Raw genomic sequence first — 21,944 nt, 5'->3', positions numbered from 1 at the left:
GAAGTCATTCACGAAAGAACGTCTACACGTTCATTTAGTAGTCTTTTTTTTTTTTTTTTTACCAGCATATGAAATGTAAAAAAAACCTCAAAACGTAATTAAAACAAAACGTAAGATTAAAGTTATAAAAAAAAACAAGTGGCGAAAAAAGAGAAATTACTACAGTAATTTAATACGCAAATACTAAGGTGTTCGGAACAGAAAATCGAGAATATAATTCGTTTAGATTACGTTGCTTAAACAAATGGAGCTCGTTTCCTTGCAGACAAGTCTGAGGGAGCGCTAAAACAATTATAATCCTTCTCGTGATATGGATCCGTTCTTGCTTCCGATTGGACGTCACACAAACCGTGTCCCAATCAATGAAAGGACTGGCAGTTGGCCCAGTGAGCTGTGGTGCGTTCAAAGAACTTCTGTACATTATCCAATCAGTCGCGTTGAGATGGCGTTTTCGATGTTTTAAAAGAGAGAAGCTGTCCGAAATTTTCTTAGGCAAATCTAAATAATATTTATTAAGGAAAGGACAGTTTGGTACTCTCTGCGATGTTTAACATGCTATCAAAAGAAATTACACAAAAGGTGATTTTTGTTACCCATGAACAATTACCCATGATTCATGTCATTTGCCGTTTAAATTGAGTTGTTTGGCAATAACTTGGCAGCCCGGTTTGAAATTTTAGCTGCCAAACATGTGTCGCATTCCAGGTATTTAAAGTATACCGTAGCCAACACAAATTATAAAGTTACTGTTTTTAGTACGGCCTCATCAGATGTGGAAAACCACAGCCTTCCCTTTTGAAATAATAAAATTAATGAATGAATAAAATGAAATAATAGAAGTAAAGTTAAATTAGTCTGTTGTGAGATTTGATATGTTGAACAATGATTTTCAAAAATAAAGGGCAGGCGCGAAGGTCCCCAATTCACACAAAATGACCTATTAAACATGTGTAGTGATTACAGTAAGGTTGGAATTGAATACTTATAGCGCCATCCTGCAATTTTATTTACAAAAAAAAATTATTTATGGCATATAGTTCTCCAAATCCCCATAGAACTGCAAAAATGCTTTAGTATTTCAATTCAATCACCGGACACATGATGGCAGCGTTGCTTTGCTTATGATAAAAAAGCAAGAGCCTCAGAGTGGTAGAAAAACATTTATTTATTAGCTGGCCGGTATGTAACGTAATTCTACCAGCTTTACAGAGATGTTTATCCAATCAAGTCAACATTGAGACCATAAAAGCTAATAAGCTTTTAGTCGGACATGACACAGTGTAACACCACTGACACCAGATGCTGCTCCAATAAACTTCACATTAAATTATGGATCCCTTGAGCTTTATTCTCAGTTTATGTGCACTCAGGAAATAATTAAACATGACAGTGTAATTTTATGTACAGAACTTATTATGGACGAGATTTTAGTGAATAGAAATGTAAAAAAGTTGACTTTTGCTCCAATTTTTTCAAAAGATTTCGCAACACCGAGTGGTCATCTGAGAACGGTCGACTCTCTGAGGATTTCAGTACTCTCTCTCCACGCAGCCCACGCTCGCTCCGCTGTCGGGACACTTGCAGGAGCGGCCCCTCGGCGTCGCTAAACAGAGGTGAGTGCAGCCGCCGTTGTTCACAGAACAGTAGTTTTGACCTGTTGAAGGAGAGCAAACTTTTGAGGACACTTATTTAAATAAGAAGTCTGAACAGCACGGAGTAGCAGGAAACAGCCTCTTTTTATATATGAAACACATCCAAGGGAAACACATAGCAAGCTCCAGATGTTGGGGGCCCACTCCCTTCACTACACATTCCCTCGGTTTGGTCCAGCCTTTATCTAGAGGGGAGGATGAAGTCTGGTGCTTTGCTTTACCATGACTCATTCCTCCAAATAAAAAACATCGAGCTGCAATTCCTGCAGTAACAATTCCTGCTGTTACTTTAAGCTCGTTATGCATGCTAGCTATATTTCCCACCAGTTACAACGTCTTACAGTTTGTTTTCTAATTGCAACCTCACCTTCGACATTACCAAAGGTTTTGTGCACATTTGTAATGGAAACATAGCTACTGATTAACTCAATTAACTAATTAGGCCACTGATTTTACAAAGAGGCATCAAAGTAATGGGGGTTTAACAGAAATGCACGTCCAGATCTGATTTTTATTGTCAAATAAATGGGAAAAAAAATCTATATTTTTCTTCCACTTCACAATTGGGTTCTGCTTTAGCTGCGTTTCCATTGACGATATAATGTGACATTACGAAAATAAATCTGCTCCATAAAAACTGTTGTTTTTCTATAAAAAATATTGCCAATAGAATGTGTTTTTTTTTGACTGCATAGAAATTTGCAATAGAAACATTTATTTTGCATCACACAAGTCACATGATCCACCACCAGATGTTGCCACAGACGCAAACCACGAGAAGAAGAAGAAGACGAGGACGAGGACGACAGGAAGTAGTTGGGAGATGATGGCGCTGCATGTTTTGTTGTTTGTAATGATTTATCAAATGAACAAACTTATTTACGTGATTTTAATTCCTTTCCTTATTTAATGGAAACACTGCAATTGTGAAATTGTTTTTTCGATGTAAGTGGAATATTGACAAAATTTTGCACACTTTTGTAATGAAAATGCAGCTTCCGTCGTGGTCTGTCACATAAGATTAGGAGTGTAATCAATTGCACTCCTAATCTGGCCATTCACTGATTACCGATATTTTAAAAAGCCTAACCTGCCTATTCTGATTTTGTCCGATTCCAATTTTTTTTTGTCTGAAATGTTGCTCAATATAGCAAGAAAGTTGCTGAGTTGGCAACAGTGGGGTAATTATTGTTAACTGTAAACTTGCAGACATGACTTGGTGTGCCGGTTTGTCAGTCAAACTTTTCTCATGGGAGACCAGAAGAGGACAATAGTTGATTTTTAGACCTTTCCCGAGGTATATAAGATCGATTTCACATGTAAAAATCAGCTGATCACCAAGGAAATTGGCAACGATAAATTGGCTGGCTGATAAATCGGTGCACCCGTACATAAAAACATGAGTCTCAATGTGACAAAGTGTCAAAAACATGCAGTTTGCAACATTTTGAAGAATATAAAAGCGATCATTTGTCACATCCATTGGAAAAATGTTACACTTTTTAAACCGGTGTACTACCTGGAAGACACTGGGCGTAGGCCGTGGCGATCCCGTAGATGTTGGTCCGTTTCTGTGGCTGGAACTCATCCGACTCCTTTCCAGCATATTGGTCCACTTCAACGACCGCATCCCTGTTGTAAACACAATCAGCATGAGAGATTTCAGCAATGTGGGAAGGTCTCTGCCTGTGGGATCTTCCCAGCGTCTCCTGTTTAGTGTGTAAAGTCTGTCAAGGATGAGTAAGAGTTTGGTTGGGCTTCAGAGCCGCAGTTTGTTGCAAACTGTCTGAAGTGCTCGCCTCCCCCCACAAACACCTCTCAACCTTCTTGTGTAAGGTCCTGCAGAGATCACAGAGAGGCCCCTGGTAGGTCACTGGCAGATGCCTGAGCTGAGAAATTGCAAGCAGCTGTCACTTTTTCGAATTCCTCCAAACCCCTCGCTCGAAGCAACTTATCCCCCAACTCCCGCTTTCTTAGCTGCAACATAAATTCAGCTAAACATAATCTGAGCTTGGGAAAACATGAAGAAACAAACTCCAAACCTTTGCCAATCAGTGTAGTAGAGGTTCTTCCCAAAGGTTGTAATTCCAAACGGGTACTGGAGTCCTTCCAGAACCGTGCTGCGCTGAGCCCGGCCAGGATTCATGCACTCCATTTTATGTGTGCCTGCAGGCAAGAGGGTGAAGCACAGGACTCATCCCAGAGCATACATCAAAGTGAAGGTTAGTCATCCGCCTGAAGCCTACCTGCGTCCGCCCAGCACAGCAGGGAGCTCTGAGAGTCGTACGTCAAGGCGTTCGGCAGGCCCAGCTCGCTCTGAACCAGCAGTCTCCTGTTGGATCCGTCCATGTAGGAGGTTTCGATCTTCGGAGCTTCACGATTCCAATCAGCCCAGTACAAATTCCTGTTGTCAGGAGATGAACCGTACACAATATTTCCAATTAAATCCAATAAAACTGATAGATTGAATTTTTACTCAGCAATAAACAGAAAGTTGATTAATTTATACCAGAGTTGGATAGTAATTGGTTACATTTACTTGAGTAAAATCTTGGAAAAAAATTACTTTTAAGAGTATTTTTACTATACGCTGTAGGTTTTTACTCTTACCCGAGTGATTTTATTACTCTACCCACTGTGAGAAACTTCACTGAATGAAGACAAGCTTGTTTTAACTAAAAATTCACCAGACACAGAGCTGCAGTTTTGTTAAAATTTCATAAACTAATTAGGAAAAATGTTTATTTTCCCTGATTTTGGTTTTTTTAAAATTATGTTATTTAAAGTAATGTTTTTCATTTTGTTCCTTAAAATACCAACATTTCCACGCGACTTTCTTTATATCTTTTCCATCTGATGATGTAATTTTAAAATATTACATGATTTATGTTCCGATTAGTTACTCAGTACTTGAGTAACATTTTTACCAAATACTTTTTTACTCTTGAGTAATTTCTTAGTGCTACTCTCGCTTGAGTACAATTTTTGGGTAATCTACCCATTTCTGGTTTATATAACTCCAAGCCATTAGCTCGGAAATAGGTACAAAAACAGTAATATTCATATTCTGAGACATTTGTTTTAAAAGAATCTGCAAAGTGTCGCCTATTTGTAGTCAAATTGATTTACATTTTCCTGTGATAAAATTTGCTCCTGATGTTTTGCTGGCTTGTTTGTGACAATAATGACTTTAAAAAACAAGAAAAGGTGAAAATTGATGAAACTGAGTCTTCTGTTTACCTCTGAAGGCAAAACTTGGATCTCAGACTAACTTACTCACAACTTAACAATGTTCCACCAGCAAATCATAAAACTTGGGAGATACCTAATTCAATAAAGTTGAGGCTTTTTAAAGCAAATGTCCAAGTAGATTTTGAAGTTTTTTTATTTTTGCAACTAAAGTTAAATTTTAGTTGGAGTCTCAAACTCGGAGTCAAAGTCCTTTGTAGTTCTTGGAGATTATCATGTTTCCACAGTGTTTGGAGTAGTCAGGCTTATTTTGAGCAAATTAACTAGATTTTAAACATGTTTCTGAAACATCACTAACTCTCATTTAGCGATTTAGTGGAACTTTATAAAAGCCTCTTATTTTTAGACCTTAAGCTCTGCCTTAAATTGGTCTTCAACAAAAATAAGAGACTGCTATGGTATCTTATTTTTTATGTGGGGTTTTGTTTTGTGCACCGTTTGAAATGAGTTTTTTTTAGATAAAACTGTTGGTTAAAAATTTCACTGTCCTAAATTATGTGAAAACGGTGGGGTAAATTTACTTTTATATTAGTTAAAAATGTAATGTTATTTTTTTTTTAGCATATCCAAGAGGCTGGTGTTTAGCTTGTAATTTTTAGCAAAATATCTGGAAGATATTAAGCTTTTTATTTTAAGAATTACACACCCGTTGATGGGGTCAGTGACGATAGCTCGGGGGTTTACGAGATCTGTATCTATGAGGACTCGACGCTGAGTCCCGTCCAGAGACGCCACCTCAATGCGATCGGCCACGGAGTCGGTCCAGAACATCGTTCGACCCATGTGGTCAACGGCAATCCCTTCAGGGCTGCTCAAATCTGCAAGAATACAAGTTCACTTTATTTCAAAGTAGTCTCTTAATGTGTTAAAGTATAAGGAAGCAGAAATACCTGATGTGATGACAGCAGTGGGTTCTCCTCCATCTATACTAGCCTTGCTAATCGAAGGAGATGAAATTTCTGTCCAGTAAACCATTTTCTCCATGCAGTCGTAGGCCACTCCAATGATTGCCTTCCCCTGCGGATGGGTCAACAAACAACATTTTTTAAGAGCGTTTGTTCTGAGAGTCGGGGAGCAGATGTGCGTCTAGACACAAACAATTTCAGTAAAAAATCCAGTGTGGGCCACTGAGCCAAACTTCAGACCAGCTGGTTGAAAACATCTCAAACTGATGTTAGTCATTAGAGCGGAGGCCGCCATGTGACTCCAATAAAAATGTAAGTCCTAAATACAAGGAGCAGATGGGAGTCTGACAGAAAGAGAGCAAAGTCTTTGACCCAAGATTCAGTGGCTGTAGCAAGAAATAATTCCTGTTCTGTTGGACACGTTTTGACATTTTGACTGTTTAGAACTGGATCTTAGACTTACGAGGGAATGTTTTATAGAAGAAACTTACAGGAAGATGGAGGACAGCCTTGGCATCTTGCTTTTTCATATTGTAAGCTTCCAAAGGGATGTGATCTATTCTGCCGCTCTGGGCAAACAGGAGGTGTGTCCCTGGGGGCAAAACCACATCGGGTCGAGGTCGGGGTCCAACAGGTGGAGCCACAGTGCCATGAGGGAGACCTGACGAAGTAAAAAAAAATTAGGAGTTAAATCAATGGACCTTAATCAAACTCTAAGGCTGATGGTCTGGAAGATTCAGTTCGATTGGGGACCAAAGTTGCAAATTTGTTACATTTTCAGATACTGTGGTTCGCTTTCAACCTGGACTGAGTCAAACGAACCACACCAATTGAAAAACCTGTTCCCCCAATTGCCTGTGGTGGCGCTGCACCAAGAACTACTGAAGGAAACAACATGAAAACTTCAGAAGAAGACCAGCGCAACTTCTTTCTTCACAAAATGTAAACAGAAATGGAGTAGTGTCAGATTTTAGGATTTCTCTTTTGTCTTTGGTAAAAAACAACGAACCATTTCTCCCTCTAGTGCTGGACTCACGCATTTGTTTTGGTTGTATTTACCCAGAATGCCCTGCGCGTTAGTCTACTTCCTGTTTTCGGAGCGATCTCCAGTCCGCTTGGCATTCAGATATGCATTTGAACCACACCCAGGTTTACTTTAATCAAACTAAGACCTAGGTTTTTAGACAGACCAAAGTTAGCATTTTTGGTCCGAACAAGACCTTCTAGGCAAACGGACCAGGGTTCGATTAAAGCGCAGTGAACAGAGTTGGTGTGAATGCACCCTTCGTAGCTGTTTTGGGAGCAGCAATTTACTTACAGTAAGGTTGGCTGCCATCGTCTGTGCGAGTCCCAGGGATCTCTTGTCCATTTCGATCCACACACCAGCACTGCCCAGTGCTACCAAAGCACTGAACTGGCTGATAATCACCATTTTCATCGCACTCAGGGATGAACTGTCCGACAGGTCGAGGTCCACGTGGATTGAAGCTGGTCTGGCCTAGAAGGCGTTCTCTGATGTCCTCGCATTGGGTTTTGGTCCGCTCTGAATAAAGAATAAAAGAAATCAGACCTCCAAGTAGCAACAGAGCACTTCTGAAAAACTCCCCTCTCTGCCAGAAGTATAAAATAACCTCAATAAAACTATTACCAAGAACAGAGTAGATGAAACCTTTTAACTCTTTCACCTGAATAAATATAGAACAGATATAAACTAGGGGTGACTCAGTATAGCAATGGCAAATAGAGCTGATTTTTAACAGCAAATTTGCATCTTAAATAATAAATTCTAAGTACAAAACAAATGGGTTTTTTTGTTTTTTTAGGCATGTCTTCTTTTGTGTTTTCATTTTATTGCTATCGTAGGTAAGGCCACAAATCTCCAGTGACTTTTCACTCAAAACCAGTAATTAAAATGGGCTAAACACAGGTAAGGGTTTTCAAGGACACTTCTCATTTTTGTTGCTTGGAATAAACAAAAATTTATTTCTTGACCAACAAGTTAGGAAAATGTACAACTTTGAGACATTTTTTCAGACCTTTTGAATTGTAATTTCAATTTGTTGCTGAGCAGGAAAAAAAGAAAAGAATTCCCAATAACATTATTTAGCTTTTTTTTTGCTTAAAAATGGAAATAAACTATGGCTCATGAGTGCTCTCAACTTGGTGAATGTAGTAAAAAGTTTGGACACTTCTGGTATAAATCATAGACTCACCTGAGGAGCAGTAGAAACCGTCTCCGCTGTAACCTGGCCTGCACTGGCAGATAAATGAACCCTGTGTGTTTGTGCACAGTGCGTTCTGATGGCACCTGCTCTGCTGGCACTCGTCTATGTCTTCAGGAAAAAGACGAGAGGGTGAGTGAGGAAAAAGGAGCAGCATAACTCATAGAGCAAACTTCAAAATGATGGTTTTTGACAGTTTAACTCAGTTCAACCCAACTCTGTGGGCTTTCCAGTGGTTCTGAACTGCATGCAGCACAATATGAGGTCCTATTGTTTTGTTATATTGACATAATATTTTACCGTTTCACATGTGAAATAGAGAAGACCTTCATTGGAAAATGTGTTGTCTGGGTGTAACAAGGTTTTAGGCTTATCTATACACAAACGTCACAGCGAGGTCACTATTCTGCAAAGAAAGTCAAAGGTTTTTCTCCCATATTTATAGTTGCCAAAGCTTCTTAGAAATATATGAGGTTTTTAACTTAGCATATCTCCAATTCAACTGAATCTAATATAAAATTTTCAAATAAATTACAATTCTGTCTTACACCACTTTATAGTTTCAATTTCCTGCAAATTAAAGGTGTTTAGAAATTTGGATCGTAGACGCACAACGTTCCCAGTAATTTAACTACTTCCAAAAAGCTAACACTCTCTCCTCTCTCCTACCCCGGCACGATCTCCCATCTCCTGCGAAGCCTGGGAGGCAGGTGCAGATGTAAGAGGAACCTCCATTGTAGTTGCACTGAGCTCGCTCGGGGATGTCACAGTTATGTGTTCCTTCCTCACAGTGGTTCACTGGTTGATCAACCTCTGTGGAAGGAAAGAAATAAAAAAAGAGCTTACGAATGATATTAACTTCAAAAACCTGTTGAGGAGATTCAGCTCAACGTGCTGCAAGTCTTTGTACTTTCATTTGGTTCTTAAGAAACAGCACAAGTGCTTAGAAAAAAACTAAAACGTCACAAATCAGAAGACATTGCCCCTCGCCTAGCAACCCCAGCAGAATTCTGTCAATCACCTAGCAACCCCAGCAAAGCCCAGCCCCTTACCTAGCAACCCCAGCAGAATTCTGCCCATCGCCTAGCAACCCCAGCAAATCCCTGCCCGTTACCTAGCAATGCCAGCAGAATTCTGTCAATCACCTAGCAACCCCAGCAAAGCCCAGCCTGTTACCTAGCAACCCCTGCAGAATTCTGCCTATCACCTAGCAACCCAAGCTGAGCTCCAGAACATTTGGTCAGTTTTTTTTTTCCTTCTACATTTCTTACATTAGCTGGCTTTTAAATAAAAAAATTTTTATACTTCCTGTCACTTTAATGCTGATGACATTCAGCCTTGAGCTAAATAGTTCATCCTAGTCTACGCCTTAGTCACAACTGATGGGTATCTTTTCAGTAATTATTTCTCATTACGACTGAGACAATGATTATAGCTCCACCCAAAGTTCTTGCTTTCTTCTCCTGAAGAACAAAATCCAGAATTAAAAATAGCCTTAGCCCTCCTTTGGCTTTGATTTCGATTCATTTCATTTAGGGAACATTTATAAATTGTGTCATATCCTCTCCTCTACCAAGTCAGAGAAAATTATTGTAGCATTCTTGCTATCATATTTAGATAATTACAAGATCCTATTGAATTTACCACATAGTAAATCATCTTTTAAGCTATTCAAAATGCTGCTGCCAGACTACTTTACTTCATGTTTATATCTGAAACAAACACTTAGTGATGTTTATGGTATTTTTTTTAAAGTAAAGAGATTAGGTCACTCACCAATGCATGTCCGTCCATCAATACCGAACTGATACCCTTCATCACACTCGCAGCGAAAAGTCCCAGGCTGATTGTTGCAGATTGAGTTAGGTCCACAGATCTGAGGATTTTCTCTGCACTCATCGATGTCTGGCAAAGACAACAGGCTCTTATCACTTCCTAATTATTCCCAAGAAATTTTGACTTCTGAAATCTGCATTTATGAAACCCGTCTGTTTTCCTGTCAGATGTTGCATGATCAAAGAGAAAAGCTTGATGAGATTTGGTAATTTTCCCAAGATAGCATCTGTCTGAAAAACTTCCTTCCTCTCTCTACTGTGTGTTCTTCCTGTTTGCTCTTTCATGTAGAAGACTTTTGGTTGTATGGAGGAAATCATGACCACACTGGACATGTCAAAGGGGATTCAACACACTGGATAGCCCCTGTTAAGTGGCACAATTGTCCCGTCCCACCGGAGGGAAGTTTGAGTTATCTTAATAGTGGGTCTGGAAAAGATATGAGAAGTGTGTGATTCATAGTGGCTTAGAAAACCATCACATTAACTTTTTCTATATTTTGTCACGTTATGATTATGAAATTTAAGAGAGTTATTAGATTCTGTTTACAGTTTTATTATGTATTTTATTCTGAAGTTTCTGTTTGAATCTGAAAAAAATGACCTTAGATTTATTTTCCTTCCTTTAAAATGTGGTAAAATAGCTATTTGATTACTGTAAATTGCAGATTGTTAACAATGAAAATGTTAACACAGTGGTACAAGAAACAAGAGACAAGAAAATAAAAGACAAAAGGAGGAAATTTTAGCAACTGGACCTGATTGAGGGGAGCAACAGTAAAAGAGGAAAACCATTTATCATTTTCCTTCCCTTTTAGATGTATATTCTACTTTGTGTAGATATAATGCATAAAAAACACATCAAAAAGAATTGCAGAGATTATGCTGATATACTGTATTTCATTAAGACCAGTCTCACCATAACATGTACGCCCATCACCATTAAATCCTGAGGCACACTGGCACGTGAACTCATTTCCTTGACTGGGTCGGCAAATGGCATTGGTATCACAGCCGTGTCTCCCAGTAAAACATGGGTTCTCTTCTGGTTCCCCCCCTGAAAATTACAATTTGTAAGCCAATTTTATTGGAAAAGAGCAAAAACAAAACTAAACCTTTTGCGGAAGTCTCTTTTATGCAGACGCTTCATGCCCTTACCATTGACATCTCCAATCTTGTTGCTCATGGCCAAACGGAGGAGCTGGTTTGGAGCGTCATACAGAGCGAAGACCTGATCCACGCTTAGCAGCTGCGTAGGCTTCATGTCCCTTGAAACCTCACCATGCTGGCAGCCCTGGAAGGAAATGGTCTGACGCCACTGAAACCTCCTGTATTCACTGGTTCCTTCGGGGAAAATCAGCTTGTAGTTCTGAGTGGAGGATGAGGTGATCACTGAAACGTAAAATACCCTGATAAGTATATACATTAAAGACACCCTGAAGGGTCAGACTCTGTGTCTTACGGTTGCTGCTGTACTGGTAGATTTCTGTGTAAGGTTCAGACTGGATGGAAGTGCCTGGAGGAACCTCAGGGATCTGGCCGTTCAGGGTGGTGGTCACCACCAGGTGGTCCTGTTCGTCCGTCCCTTTAAACTCCTGCCTGATGGTTAGCTTCTCGTTCCCAGGTAGAAAGGTCATTTCAGCCTGTCGGGTGAACTCTCCCCCTACAGAAAACAGTGAAATTTAAGACCCTGACCATGGAAACATTGTAATCCAGCTGGTCAGTCAGTAAAGCTACAACGCAATCGCAAATGTTCATCCTTCTCCTAGTTTCATAGCATTAAATTCTCGTTCATAGTTACCCTGAAAAAGTAACTTGATTACTCCTTGAAAATGTAACAGATTAGGTGTGAAAAGATCAATCTCCTCCATCTCCTCCCTGTGCTACTGAAGAAATGCACCACTCCCCACCAAAAACAACCAATCTGAGCCAGGAGGAGAGTCTTAGCGCTGTCAATCAATCTCATGTAGTTCTTGCTAAATGTGCTAATGGCAGAGAAACAACTTAATGTTACAGAAAAACCATTTATGAGTTGAACAGGCTATGCTAGATGATAGCTGTGATTGACAGCACTAAGATCCGCCTCCTGGCTCTGAATGGTTCTAGTTAGCACTGAACCATTCAGTTAGCACTCTACCTTCTACCACTGGGAGAAGGTAGAGGAGCTTCACAGTTGATCTGACTCATCCTGTACTCTTATGACACAGTGACAGTTTCAACATACATACTGCAGCTTTAATCTGATTAATAGATTGAACATAGCAACACGTTGAAAAAAGGAGTCTCAGAGTAACACAATGTCAGAACTGACATCACTGCTCACCAATAAGGCCGAAGCCGTTCTTAAATCCAGGCTGCTCAAGAGCAAATGCCCAGCCGATCACACCACTGATGGCCGACAATGGCATCAACGACGGCCCCAGAGCATCAGGAATGTCGCTGATGGCAACATAGGATCGGCCGTCGTTCACCACCACGTACGAGTGGAGGTCCTTGCTGCTGAACTCCACTGGAGACTGAGAGTTGCCCACAAAAACCCTCCCATTGACTTTACCATTCATCCTTTGTGGCTTTCCTGTAAAAAAAACTAATTGTTTATTGCTAGAATGTTCTCACTGTTATTATGTTTTATAATTTCAGAAGTAAAAGCGTACCCTCTGCCACACACTGCAGTCCATTTCCATAGTAGCCGTGTCTGCAGTGACAGCAGAATCCACTGGTATAATCTCTGCAGTCTGCAAACTGGGAGCATTTATTTCTGCTGTTGGCACATGTCCCAAGGTTGTACGAAAACACTGAGAATGAAGAATAAAGACAAAGTTAAGATTTCCCAGATAAATACTAATAGTTTAATCAAAATTTTTTTCATTAGAAAAGGTGTCCCACAGAGGTGTATATTTGAGATTCTGCTGTTTTAATAGACAAATAAACACTTAACACTATTTTATTGGAATGTTTTTTTAATATAAATTAAAGTAGAACATTATTGTGAATTGGAAGGAAAATTACAATATGTGCTTCAATTACAGAAATATAAATCGGATTAAAGTTTGTGTGCAAATGTATTCAGATGGTTATTACTTGAGTATTCTAAATGATAGGCAGAGTTGCAAACAAATAAATGAGTGAATCAGTAATTTAATCTCAGGCCTGTTATGGCACACCACTCTGACACCATCATACAGAATTTGAATAAGGTAAAGGTGAAACGATGCCACTTTAGAAGTTCTGAGAATAACATATTTACACAAAAAGAAGGGTTTTTAATATCTTAAATGCAAAATATAAGTATTTCTAGTATAGTTGTGCTCTGAATGGGATGTTTCAGAGTCTGTACTTAAGTTTATTCAAACACTAAATTAGTTGACAATTATTTCAACAATGGATTAATCGCGATTAATCGTTTCAAACTTTCTCTTGGATTTATTTTCGAGCTCTGTGTTACGGCCTGGCTCGGATGGCCGCAACAAAAAATAGGGAGGACACGGAAACCAGAAACATTTTTAGCCCTTCAGAGGCATTTATTAAAATGCCAGTTAACTCCATAGGTAAAGCACATAAATATGAAGTTATGTAGTTGTAATGTGACAAAATGAGAATAAAATTCTGTTTTTCTGCGCAGACCCACCATCTACATTTATCTCTGGGTCATCGACCACAACTACTTCGGGGTTCTGTGGCTGATGTGGCTGGTATGGCAGAGGAAGGATTTCAAGGACGTCAATCTGTTCAGCATCTGGATCAATGTTAGCATATCTCTGCTGTCCTTCGTGCTCCAAAACCGGCAGCGGGGCCTCCGGCGGCAGATCGGTGACTTCCCCAGGAGCAACATTGGAAAAATGGGGAGACGTTCCGATCTCATAAACCCATACACCACGCATGCCAGAGTTTGTCTTCCTGTGAGAGTGGATGATATAAGTGAGTCTGCAAGATGAACATGGCAGTGAAATAGTGATTTGTTGGGACAGATTCTTACTCCGCCAATTCCCTGACAGAAGTCTCGTTATCCATGCTGTTGCGGTAATATTGTCCCTGGCTGGAAAACAGGAATCCTCGGACCAAACCTTGGCTGAAGCCAGAATGCATGATCACATCATTGTCTCCTATTGGTGTGGATAAAAACTGAACTCCATCCCTGGCGTAGAGGAGAATCGCATATGAGGCAGTCTCCAGGGAGGCAAGAACCAGCTGGAAGGTGTTTCTCTAAGCAAAAGAAAATGCAAGAAAGAGTGTTAATGTTTCGCTCCACCAAAGTCTAGTAAAAAATAGACCCTTGACGATTGAGAAAGGATTGCTACCTGGAAACGTAGACTCATTTGAGTTTTTATTTTACCCAATTGCTAACTTTTGGCAATGTGCCAATATAATGGTAAGAAGCTTACCGGAAATTGGAGGCCTTTCAAACAACCATCCTGCACCACTAAAAGAGAATATCCAAACAAGATGGCTGCTAATGTTAATTCAATATTTGAAGGCATAGCCAACATGGACTGAATGGCTCTGTTCAGTTCCTCTGCTGCCATTACTAAAAATACAGGCAAACTGCAATTCTAAAACAGCGCAGAAAATCACAACTTGTCCTCCTTCTGTTTACTGACTGGCCCAGTAAAAATCTACTATCAAAGTCTAGGGGAGAAAACCCAAACTGTACTGGAAGTTAGATTTTTTTTTAGCATGATTGCACAGAAAGGTAATGGCCAGGCTTGGAGGTGTGGATTCTATTGAGGTTTTAAATTTTACCCTAGGGTTTCCCTCAGTATATTATAGGCCTGGCGGCCCGCCATGCTTTACAAGCCCCACCGCCAGGCTAAGCCTTTCTTGTTTATGTTTTTAGGAAAATAATAATAAATAAAAAAACGCTTTTTTTTTTAAGTTAGCTGGGCGGAGATCTGAGAAACTAGCCCCATAAACTTTACCAACTAAAACAGTTTCTGTGTCCCCTTGTTAAAAACTCAACAGACACAAATGGAAGAGCTACTAAAGCCACATTAGCAACATTAAATTAAATCTCCCGTTTGTTGCACATCTCTGTGTAGTGCAGCGGATTTAACTCGTACAGGGCCGGTCCAAGGCTGTATGAGGCCTTGAGCAGAATTTGACTTAGGGGCCCCCCTTGCTGCTGAAAACATCAGCAACTCTAACAGCTTCTGTGTTAGATTTTCTGAAATCTGGGAGAGGGGAAGTAGTTTAATTGGCCAATCTAAAAAGCAATAAGCTATAATTGCAGTTTACTAGTTTGTATTTGTGAACAAACAGCTCAAACTCAAAGATTAAACTCACAGCATCAGATTGTTGATATGGTAACAAAACAATTTAACTATAAATATTGTTCTTTGAACTTTTACAAAGTAAACTTGCCAGCTCCTTAAAATCTTACATATAAAGATTAAACAATTTAAAATATTTTAATTTATGTATGCTGAAACCATTAAATCAAATTTAGCAGCATTGACCATCTCAGTAAATAAATATTACATTTATTTATCTGTGGTCCGTGTTAAAATATTAGCATTTATGGGGCCCCTGAAGCCCTTGGGGCCTGATGGAGCTGCTGACTTAATTTGGATTAAACAAAAGTGCAAATAATTAATATTCATTTTAATTGTGTTTTTTGATTTGTTGTTTTTAAGACTAGTTGTTTGTTTGTTTACTAGTTGTGGGTTTAAGACTAGCTGGTGATGAAACATCATCACCAGCTTAGCACACGGCTAAGCTAGCTCCACCACAGATAAACTGCAGAACCGCTTGACGCTCACCTTCTTCTCGATGCCATCTCCTCTGGTTTGGGGTTCATGAGCGGCGACATCCAGCCAGGTGATCACCACGGCAGCTGTAGGACTGACCTCATCGTCGTCCGGGAAGGCCCTGTTGATGTGCTCAGCCGCCCGACGCAGAACATCCGGACTGGAGTCCTGACGGAAGAAAACTCTCCCCAAGCCATCGCTTGTGTCCAGATCCCCCTGCAGAGCTGCGATCATGCCAAATTTGGGAGGCATTTTACCGAGGTATGTCGACTCGCTTGTTGGTTCTGCCGTGGCGACAAAACCGTTGGTGTTGATCTGAAATTAAAGGAACAAAATGACGGCTTGGATATGAAGAAAAATATGAGTGACAGCCTCCTCTTGACACCACAGAAATAGACAAATTTTATATTTGAGCTCTTTTTTTTTATATATTTTTGAGCTCTTACCATTTATAATTACTTTAAAAAATTTAAAAACGGTTCTTAACACATTAGATCTGTTAGCATTTTGAATAATAAGAACCCTATCCTAATCCCACCATGTAGCCAATTGTGTATTGCCATGTAGGTGAAGGATTAATTTGGTTTTAATTGTTTATTATATCAATCAATCAAGTTTATTTGTACAGCACATTTATTCAACAAGGCAGTTTAAAGTGCTTTACATAATACAAAATACAACAATAAAAAGTCATAAAAGCATCATTCTGTTGCTAATTTAAGAAACCAGTAACAAACATTACATTTTGTGGAGTACCATCATCAAAATGATCTATACATACCATATATGTTGGTCAATGTTATGGTTTTTGTTATAATATTTGGTGTTATAGTTTCCTTGTTTTGTATTTGTTTGTTTTGATTGTATTTGTGTAGTCAAGTCTTTTGGTAACACTTTATTTGATGGGTTGTGAATAAGACTGTTATGACATTGTCATAAACATGACATAACACCTGTCATGAGTAAGTCTTCATGAGTATTTATGATTGTTGTCATAAAGTGTCATTTATGTGTCATAAATCATGACACTTTTAATACAATGTTGACATTATTCAAAATGTTTTCGTTATGACAACTTGTCATTAACCAAGAAATCATGATAAATGATTTATAAATTTGTTATAAAAGTATTACTGATTAAACTTTAAAAATTATGTAGCTTTATGTTATTAAAGCTAAAGTTTAATAAGTAATACTTTTTTATAGCAAATTTATGTCAGATCAGGATGTCTTGGTTAATATCAAGTTGTCATAACAAAGACATTTCGAATAATGTCAACTTTGTATTAAAAGTGTCATGATTTACCGAATTACACTTTATGACAACAGTCAGAAATATTCATGAAGACTTACTCATGTTCATGACAGGTGTTATGTCATGTTTATGACGGTGTCATGACAGTCTTATTCACAACCAGTTAAATAAAGTGTTACAAGTCTTTTTAACCTTGTTTGCATAAACGTTAATTTATCTTGCTAAAAACAAACACTCATTATCCAGGGACAAGAGATGTAAAATAGCCTTTTGGCTAATTCTGGTGCATTTACAAAAATGTTAATTAATGTGTTTTGTTACAATCAAATAAATTAGTCTTAAACATTTTCCAAACTCATTAGACCATAGTTGTTTTCCATCCAAAAAGCCATATTTGGCCCCACTACTACAAAATAAAACTTGCCTAGAGGCCCCCTAAAAATCTCTCTTTTAAATATGTACAACATGAAATGTTTTATTCTGAAAGCTAACACGATTAAATTAAATGTAATTATATTGTCAGATTTTAAAAGAAAAAAGCAATTCTACAGAATGAGATGAGCCGTTTTTAAAAATATGGGAAATGAAGAAAGATGGAGAGCATAGTTTGATGGTAGTGACTTTTAAAAGCCTGTTGTAGACATTAAAAGCAGATTTTGCTTAAGAACTTACGGAAAATCCCATAAAACTACAATTTTGTGTTGCATTTTGGCTTTGTAAGAGCCACAGTGCAATATTTTAATGATTCAAAAGAGCTATCTTTCTGAGTCATTAGTAGAATGAACAAACAAAGTTTACACAACGTAACATAGTGTTTACACGCTTGCTGGTTTAATGGGAGCACATGTGAAGGCTTAAAAACAGTAGGATTATGTCAAAAACATCCTTCCTGACAAAAAGAGAACAAGAAAACTCTTCTTTGGAAAGGCTGTGCTGTTTCCTGTCTCCTGAAGAACAGCCTCAGAGAGCATAAAGATTGGACACTAATCGTCATTACAGAAACTTCCTGACAAACTGGGAAAACAATCAGCGATCGTCATCTCACAGATGTGGAGCAGAGAGCAAAATAAAAAGAGAGATCTTTATAGATAACTGTCAACATATGTTAAACCTGGATAAAATGCTAATTACACTCATAAGGAGATGATAAACCCCCCCAACCTGATTACGAAAGACAATTTTGTTTAACCATGTCTGCACTAAAACCGCTGGGAAACAGTTAACTCCCACAGGGCGCAGACAGTTCAGAGCAGACTGTGTCATAAATGAAAAACAGAGCTGCAGCTGGGAGGCAAGGCTGCGGTGAGCAATGCAGCCGGGAGTCATCCTAAAAACAAAAAATAAATCAACTTCAAGCTAATGCGTAAACCACAGCTCTATGATTGTGCATGTTTAATTAAGGTTAGCTACACTGCTAAATATGAAAATTATAGTAAAAACCTCTAAATGGCAATGGTAAGAAAATTAAAGGAACAAAAATAAATGTCTATAATAGATACAGCAGTTCAGGGTTTCCCCAGTGCATATTAAGCCTGGCGGGTCATCAGGCTTTACTTGTGCCCCTACCAGGCTAAGCACTGCTTGTTTTATTTTATTTTATTTTTTTATATGTTTGTGTTTTTTAAGACTTTATAGTTGGTGTTCAGGTGTTAATCTTCCAATCTTTCAATAACACATAATTATCAAGAGATATTTTCAAATGTTCCATCAACTTTAATCATTTTTTAACTCTAGTTAAAAACATGGCAGGCCACTGGATGAATGACTGCTCTAACACCCAACCACCAGGGTCAGCAAGTTTTCTGGAGGAAACCTAATTCACACAAATACTCAAGTTATTATGGTCAACGTTTGATAAAAGGACATTAAGATAAAATCTATATGTTCAAATGATATTAACAGGAGAAAGTTATATTACAATTGCAAGTAACTAATAGTATGATAATGGTTAATCTACAGTTTTTGCAGCTTTAATTTGCTTGAATCGGGCATCCAAAACATACTTTAATTTACACAAAAACAGGATGTTAAGTTGTTGCACATCAATTTTCAAAACAAACATTTAGATTTTTGCAACTTCTTGAACAATAATACAATTAAATAATGAGATGTGTGATCACATATATTATCGATACCAATATCTGGAGCAGCATTAATCCTTTACTAAGTCATTTTTGGGGAGTATAAGAAACTGAGGGATTGTTTCAACAAGGAAAGCAATGTGGAATATCCCAATCACAGATTTTTAGCTGTACATATTTATTTAAAGTTAGAATTACGACTAGTCCTGTGTCAACATGTACTGAAATGGCACTCAGCAAGGAACAATCCAGTTCTCCAAAACCAAAATAAAAAGCAAGATTAGTCTGCAAATGCTCTTAGGGTCAAAAACCTGGTGTTTGGAGATGTATTCTGTGACTAGATGAAATGAAAACTAATCAACTTCAAGGTTGTTCCTTCAAACTAACTAGAAGTTTGAAGGAACAAACTTCAAGGAAAGTTGTGAGAGGTATGACGATGGGCTTTATGAAGTTGTCGATGGGCAACCTGTCAAATTTAGCACAAATTGATCTTTTTAAAAAACAATAACTCAAAGCATATCGGAAAATTAGTTACAGTCATAACTTTCTAAGTAGTTACCACCAAACCCTAACCTCTGTTTCTGGAAGAAGGATCTGTAAACATGAGATTCAGGTCATGCAGTTTAAAAGGTAATTATACCAAGTAGCTAGAACATGTCTGTAAACTTCTGACTTTGAAAGATGTCTAAGAGAAATTAAAAAATACTTTTATTTTTGGTCATTTAGCAAAAGATTAAATATCAGAATAAGAAAAAAATGACATGTGCCTCTGTATATAAGCTGTATCTAAACATCTGGTTTCAGCTGTAATGCCTTGGAAATTACATTTTGCATGCTTTTGTCCGTTTTGGCGCCTCGCTGCGCAGCACAATTAAAACATATGTTTTACACATCAGATTCAGAGGGGCTGCTTGTTCGACCAAATGGCTCATTTCCTTTTACAAGTAACTGGAGAAAAAAAAGTTCAATTAAAGGAAAGTTTTGATTAGAATCAGTTTAAGAACACATTTTTGACATACCAATGTTTTATGCAACGTGAACTGATCACTGGATCTTTTTGGGGGGTTGGATAACAAACTGTGATTCTTGCCCCTTATGTAAACAGTAACATGATAAGCTCAAGAGAAGCGGATTCCACCAGTCAGAGAAAGCGCAATGAAAAGTAAATTGATCCTAAATGTTTACGGTCGACAGAAAAAGAACAAATCACCGGAAAAAGAATGTTGAACTTCCAGGAATTGCTAATGGATGTGACTTCTGGCCGCGTTCCTGTTTGGATTATGCGCAATTACGCAAAACAAGAGAAAGACTGCCAGCCTATGTTGACTTCTAACCTCCGGTTTGAATATGTTTTAGCGTGATGAATTACTGGTTTACTTACAAAAATGCTGTCGAAAGTGCCATCATAAAAAAACAAGGGCTTGCTGAGTGAGAGGCGGTGGGTCTGGTCATTCCCTGAGTTGAGTGGCTGATCTCCTGCGTTGGGACCGAAGGCGAAAAACTCTTCTCGTCTTACGCTCTGCACCGATGCCATAAATCCGACAAAACTCGCCCAAAGGAGCCATCCTGGCTTTACCCAACTCATCGTTCCAGTTTCTGAAGCAGCAGAGCGGCCACTCCTGTGTTTTAAGGAGGACTAATGAATTGTTGGGTCACGAAGTGGAGTCCTAAGGAGTGGGCGGAGAGCTGCGGAGCGCGTCAGACTCAGAGAACAGCTTTGGTTTAGTTGTCTGTTCAAGATCTCCTATAACAAGCTTCATTTGGAGCTACGTTGATATTTCCAGACGCATCTTACTGAATTTGGACTTCACAGAGAAGTTATTTGTTTTAATGTAAGTGTAAGGTCACGGTTTTCACCGATTCATCCCACGCAGTGTGATATTCAGAAGAAACGGATGTTCTAAATCCGGTTTTATCTTAAATGTTCTCAAGAGCCGGTTGTGTCAGAATCTATTGATAACACTCATTAAACTTTAAAATATTAATTAATAGTTGTCTTTGCATTATTGATCATCTTTTCACATTGATCAGTTCCTCTAGGATTTTGCGATTGTTTTGCATTTATTTATTTATTGCAATCAAAATCACAGTTTTATGACGCTAATTTAGAAATATTTGCAAGAAATTTACCAATATTTACGCATATCTATGACAGTAAATGTGATTAAGAAAGCCTGCGGCAGCTGTATCGTAAAAGTAAGAAATAGCGCCAACTACTGGTGGGAGTTAGTATAACTGAAGCCATGCATTAGAGCAGAGGTTCTCAAATGGGGGTACGCGTACCCCTGGGGGTACGTGGAGGTACTGCAGGGGGTACGTGAAGCTTTTCAAAATATCTTTAAAAAATCAGTAGGCTCCTCATAATAAGTCTTGGGAAAAATTATTTTGTAAAAAGTTCGATAAAATATAAATGTGTGTTCATGCACTGAATTTTATATTCAGTATTTAGTTTCAATATCCTTTAAAATAAAACGGTTTGACTGGTTTTATACCTTCCTGGTGGTCACCGTCTTCTGTTTTTCTTTTTTGTTTAACCATGCAATGTTTGCAATATGGATGTATTTGTCAGGTTCACTGATATAAGTTGTTTGGCTTTAATAAATCAGACAGTGATTTTACAGCACTGTACCTCTTTTTAATTCCAAAAATGTTTTGCCCGTGTCAGGGGGTACTTGACTAAAAATATTTTTTTAAGGGGGTACATCACTGAAAAAAATTTGAGAACCACTGCATTAGAGGGAGTAGGGATCTGTTGATCTGTTTGGGAGAATATTTGCGATCTCTGAATCGCGGAAAACCGGCGGGTCAGATCTATGTAATTTGGCGTCTGAAGGGCCACATAAAAAGCTGTGGCAGGCTAGACTTTATCCAAATTCTGACTCAGGTTTTAACAAAAATAATTCAAAGGAAAAACCACAAAAGCACCTAAAGGTCAGACATTTAATGATGTATCAAACTTAAATATTAAAACGTATCAATATTGATATTGGTATCTGAAATATTG

At 38.5% G+C, this 21,944-nt stretch overlaps 1 protein-coding gene across 1 annotated transcript; it reads right to left on the bottom strand.

Moving 5' to 3' along the window:
* Nucleotides 1-1,146: 1,146 nt before the first annotated feature.
* nid1 (nidogen 1) lies at nt 1,147-20,627 on the bottom strand. The gene is made up of 20 exons (XM_005795225.3): nt 20,322-20,627; nt 15,617-15,919; nt 13,837-14,063; nt 13,489-13,757; nt 12,515-12,655; nt 12,184-12,435; nt 11,323-11,523; nt 11,019-11,252; nt 10,780-10,917; nt 9,805-9,933; nt 8,698-8,841; nt 8,020-8,139; nt 7,125-7,349; nt 6,298-6,467; nt 5,792-5,918; nt 5,548-5,719; nt 3,899-4,056; nt 3,695-3,818; nt 3,172-3,284; nt 1,147-1,654 (listed from the first exon to the last, which is right to left on the bottom strand). The coding sequence occupies exons 1-20, from the start codon at nt 20,523-20,525 to the stop codon at nt 1,530-1,532; spliced, it is 3,576 nt and encodes a 1,191-aa protein (XP_005795282.1). The 5' UTR covers nt 20,526-20,627; the 3' UTR covers nt 1,147-1,529.
* Between the last annotated feature and the right edge of the window lie 1,317 nt (nt 20,628-21,944).

Source organism: Xiphophorus maculatus, chromosome 22, assembly GCF_002775205.1.
Source record: "Xiphophorus maculatus strain JP 163 A chromosome 22, X_maculatus-5.0-male, whole genome shotgun sequence".
NCBI classification, from domain to species: Eukaryota; Metazoa; Chordata; class Actinopteri; order Cyprinodontiformes; family Poeciliidae; genus Xiphophorus; species Xiphophorus maculatus.
This window is presented reverse-complemented; position numbering and strand designations above follow the sequence as displayed.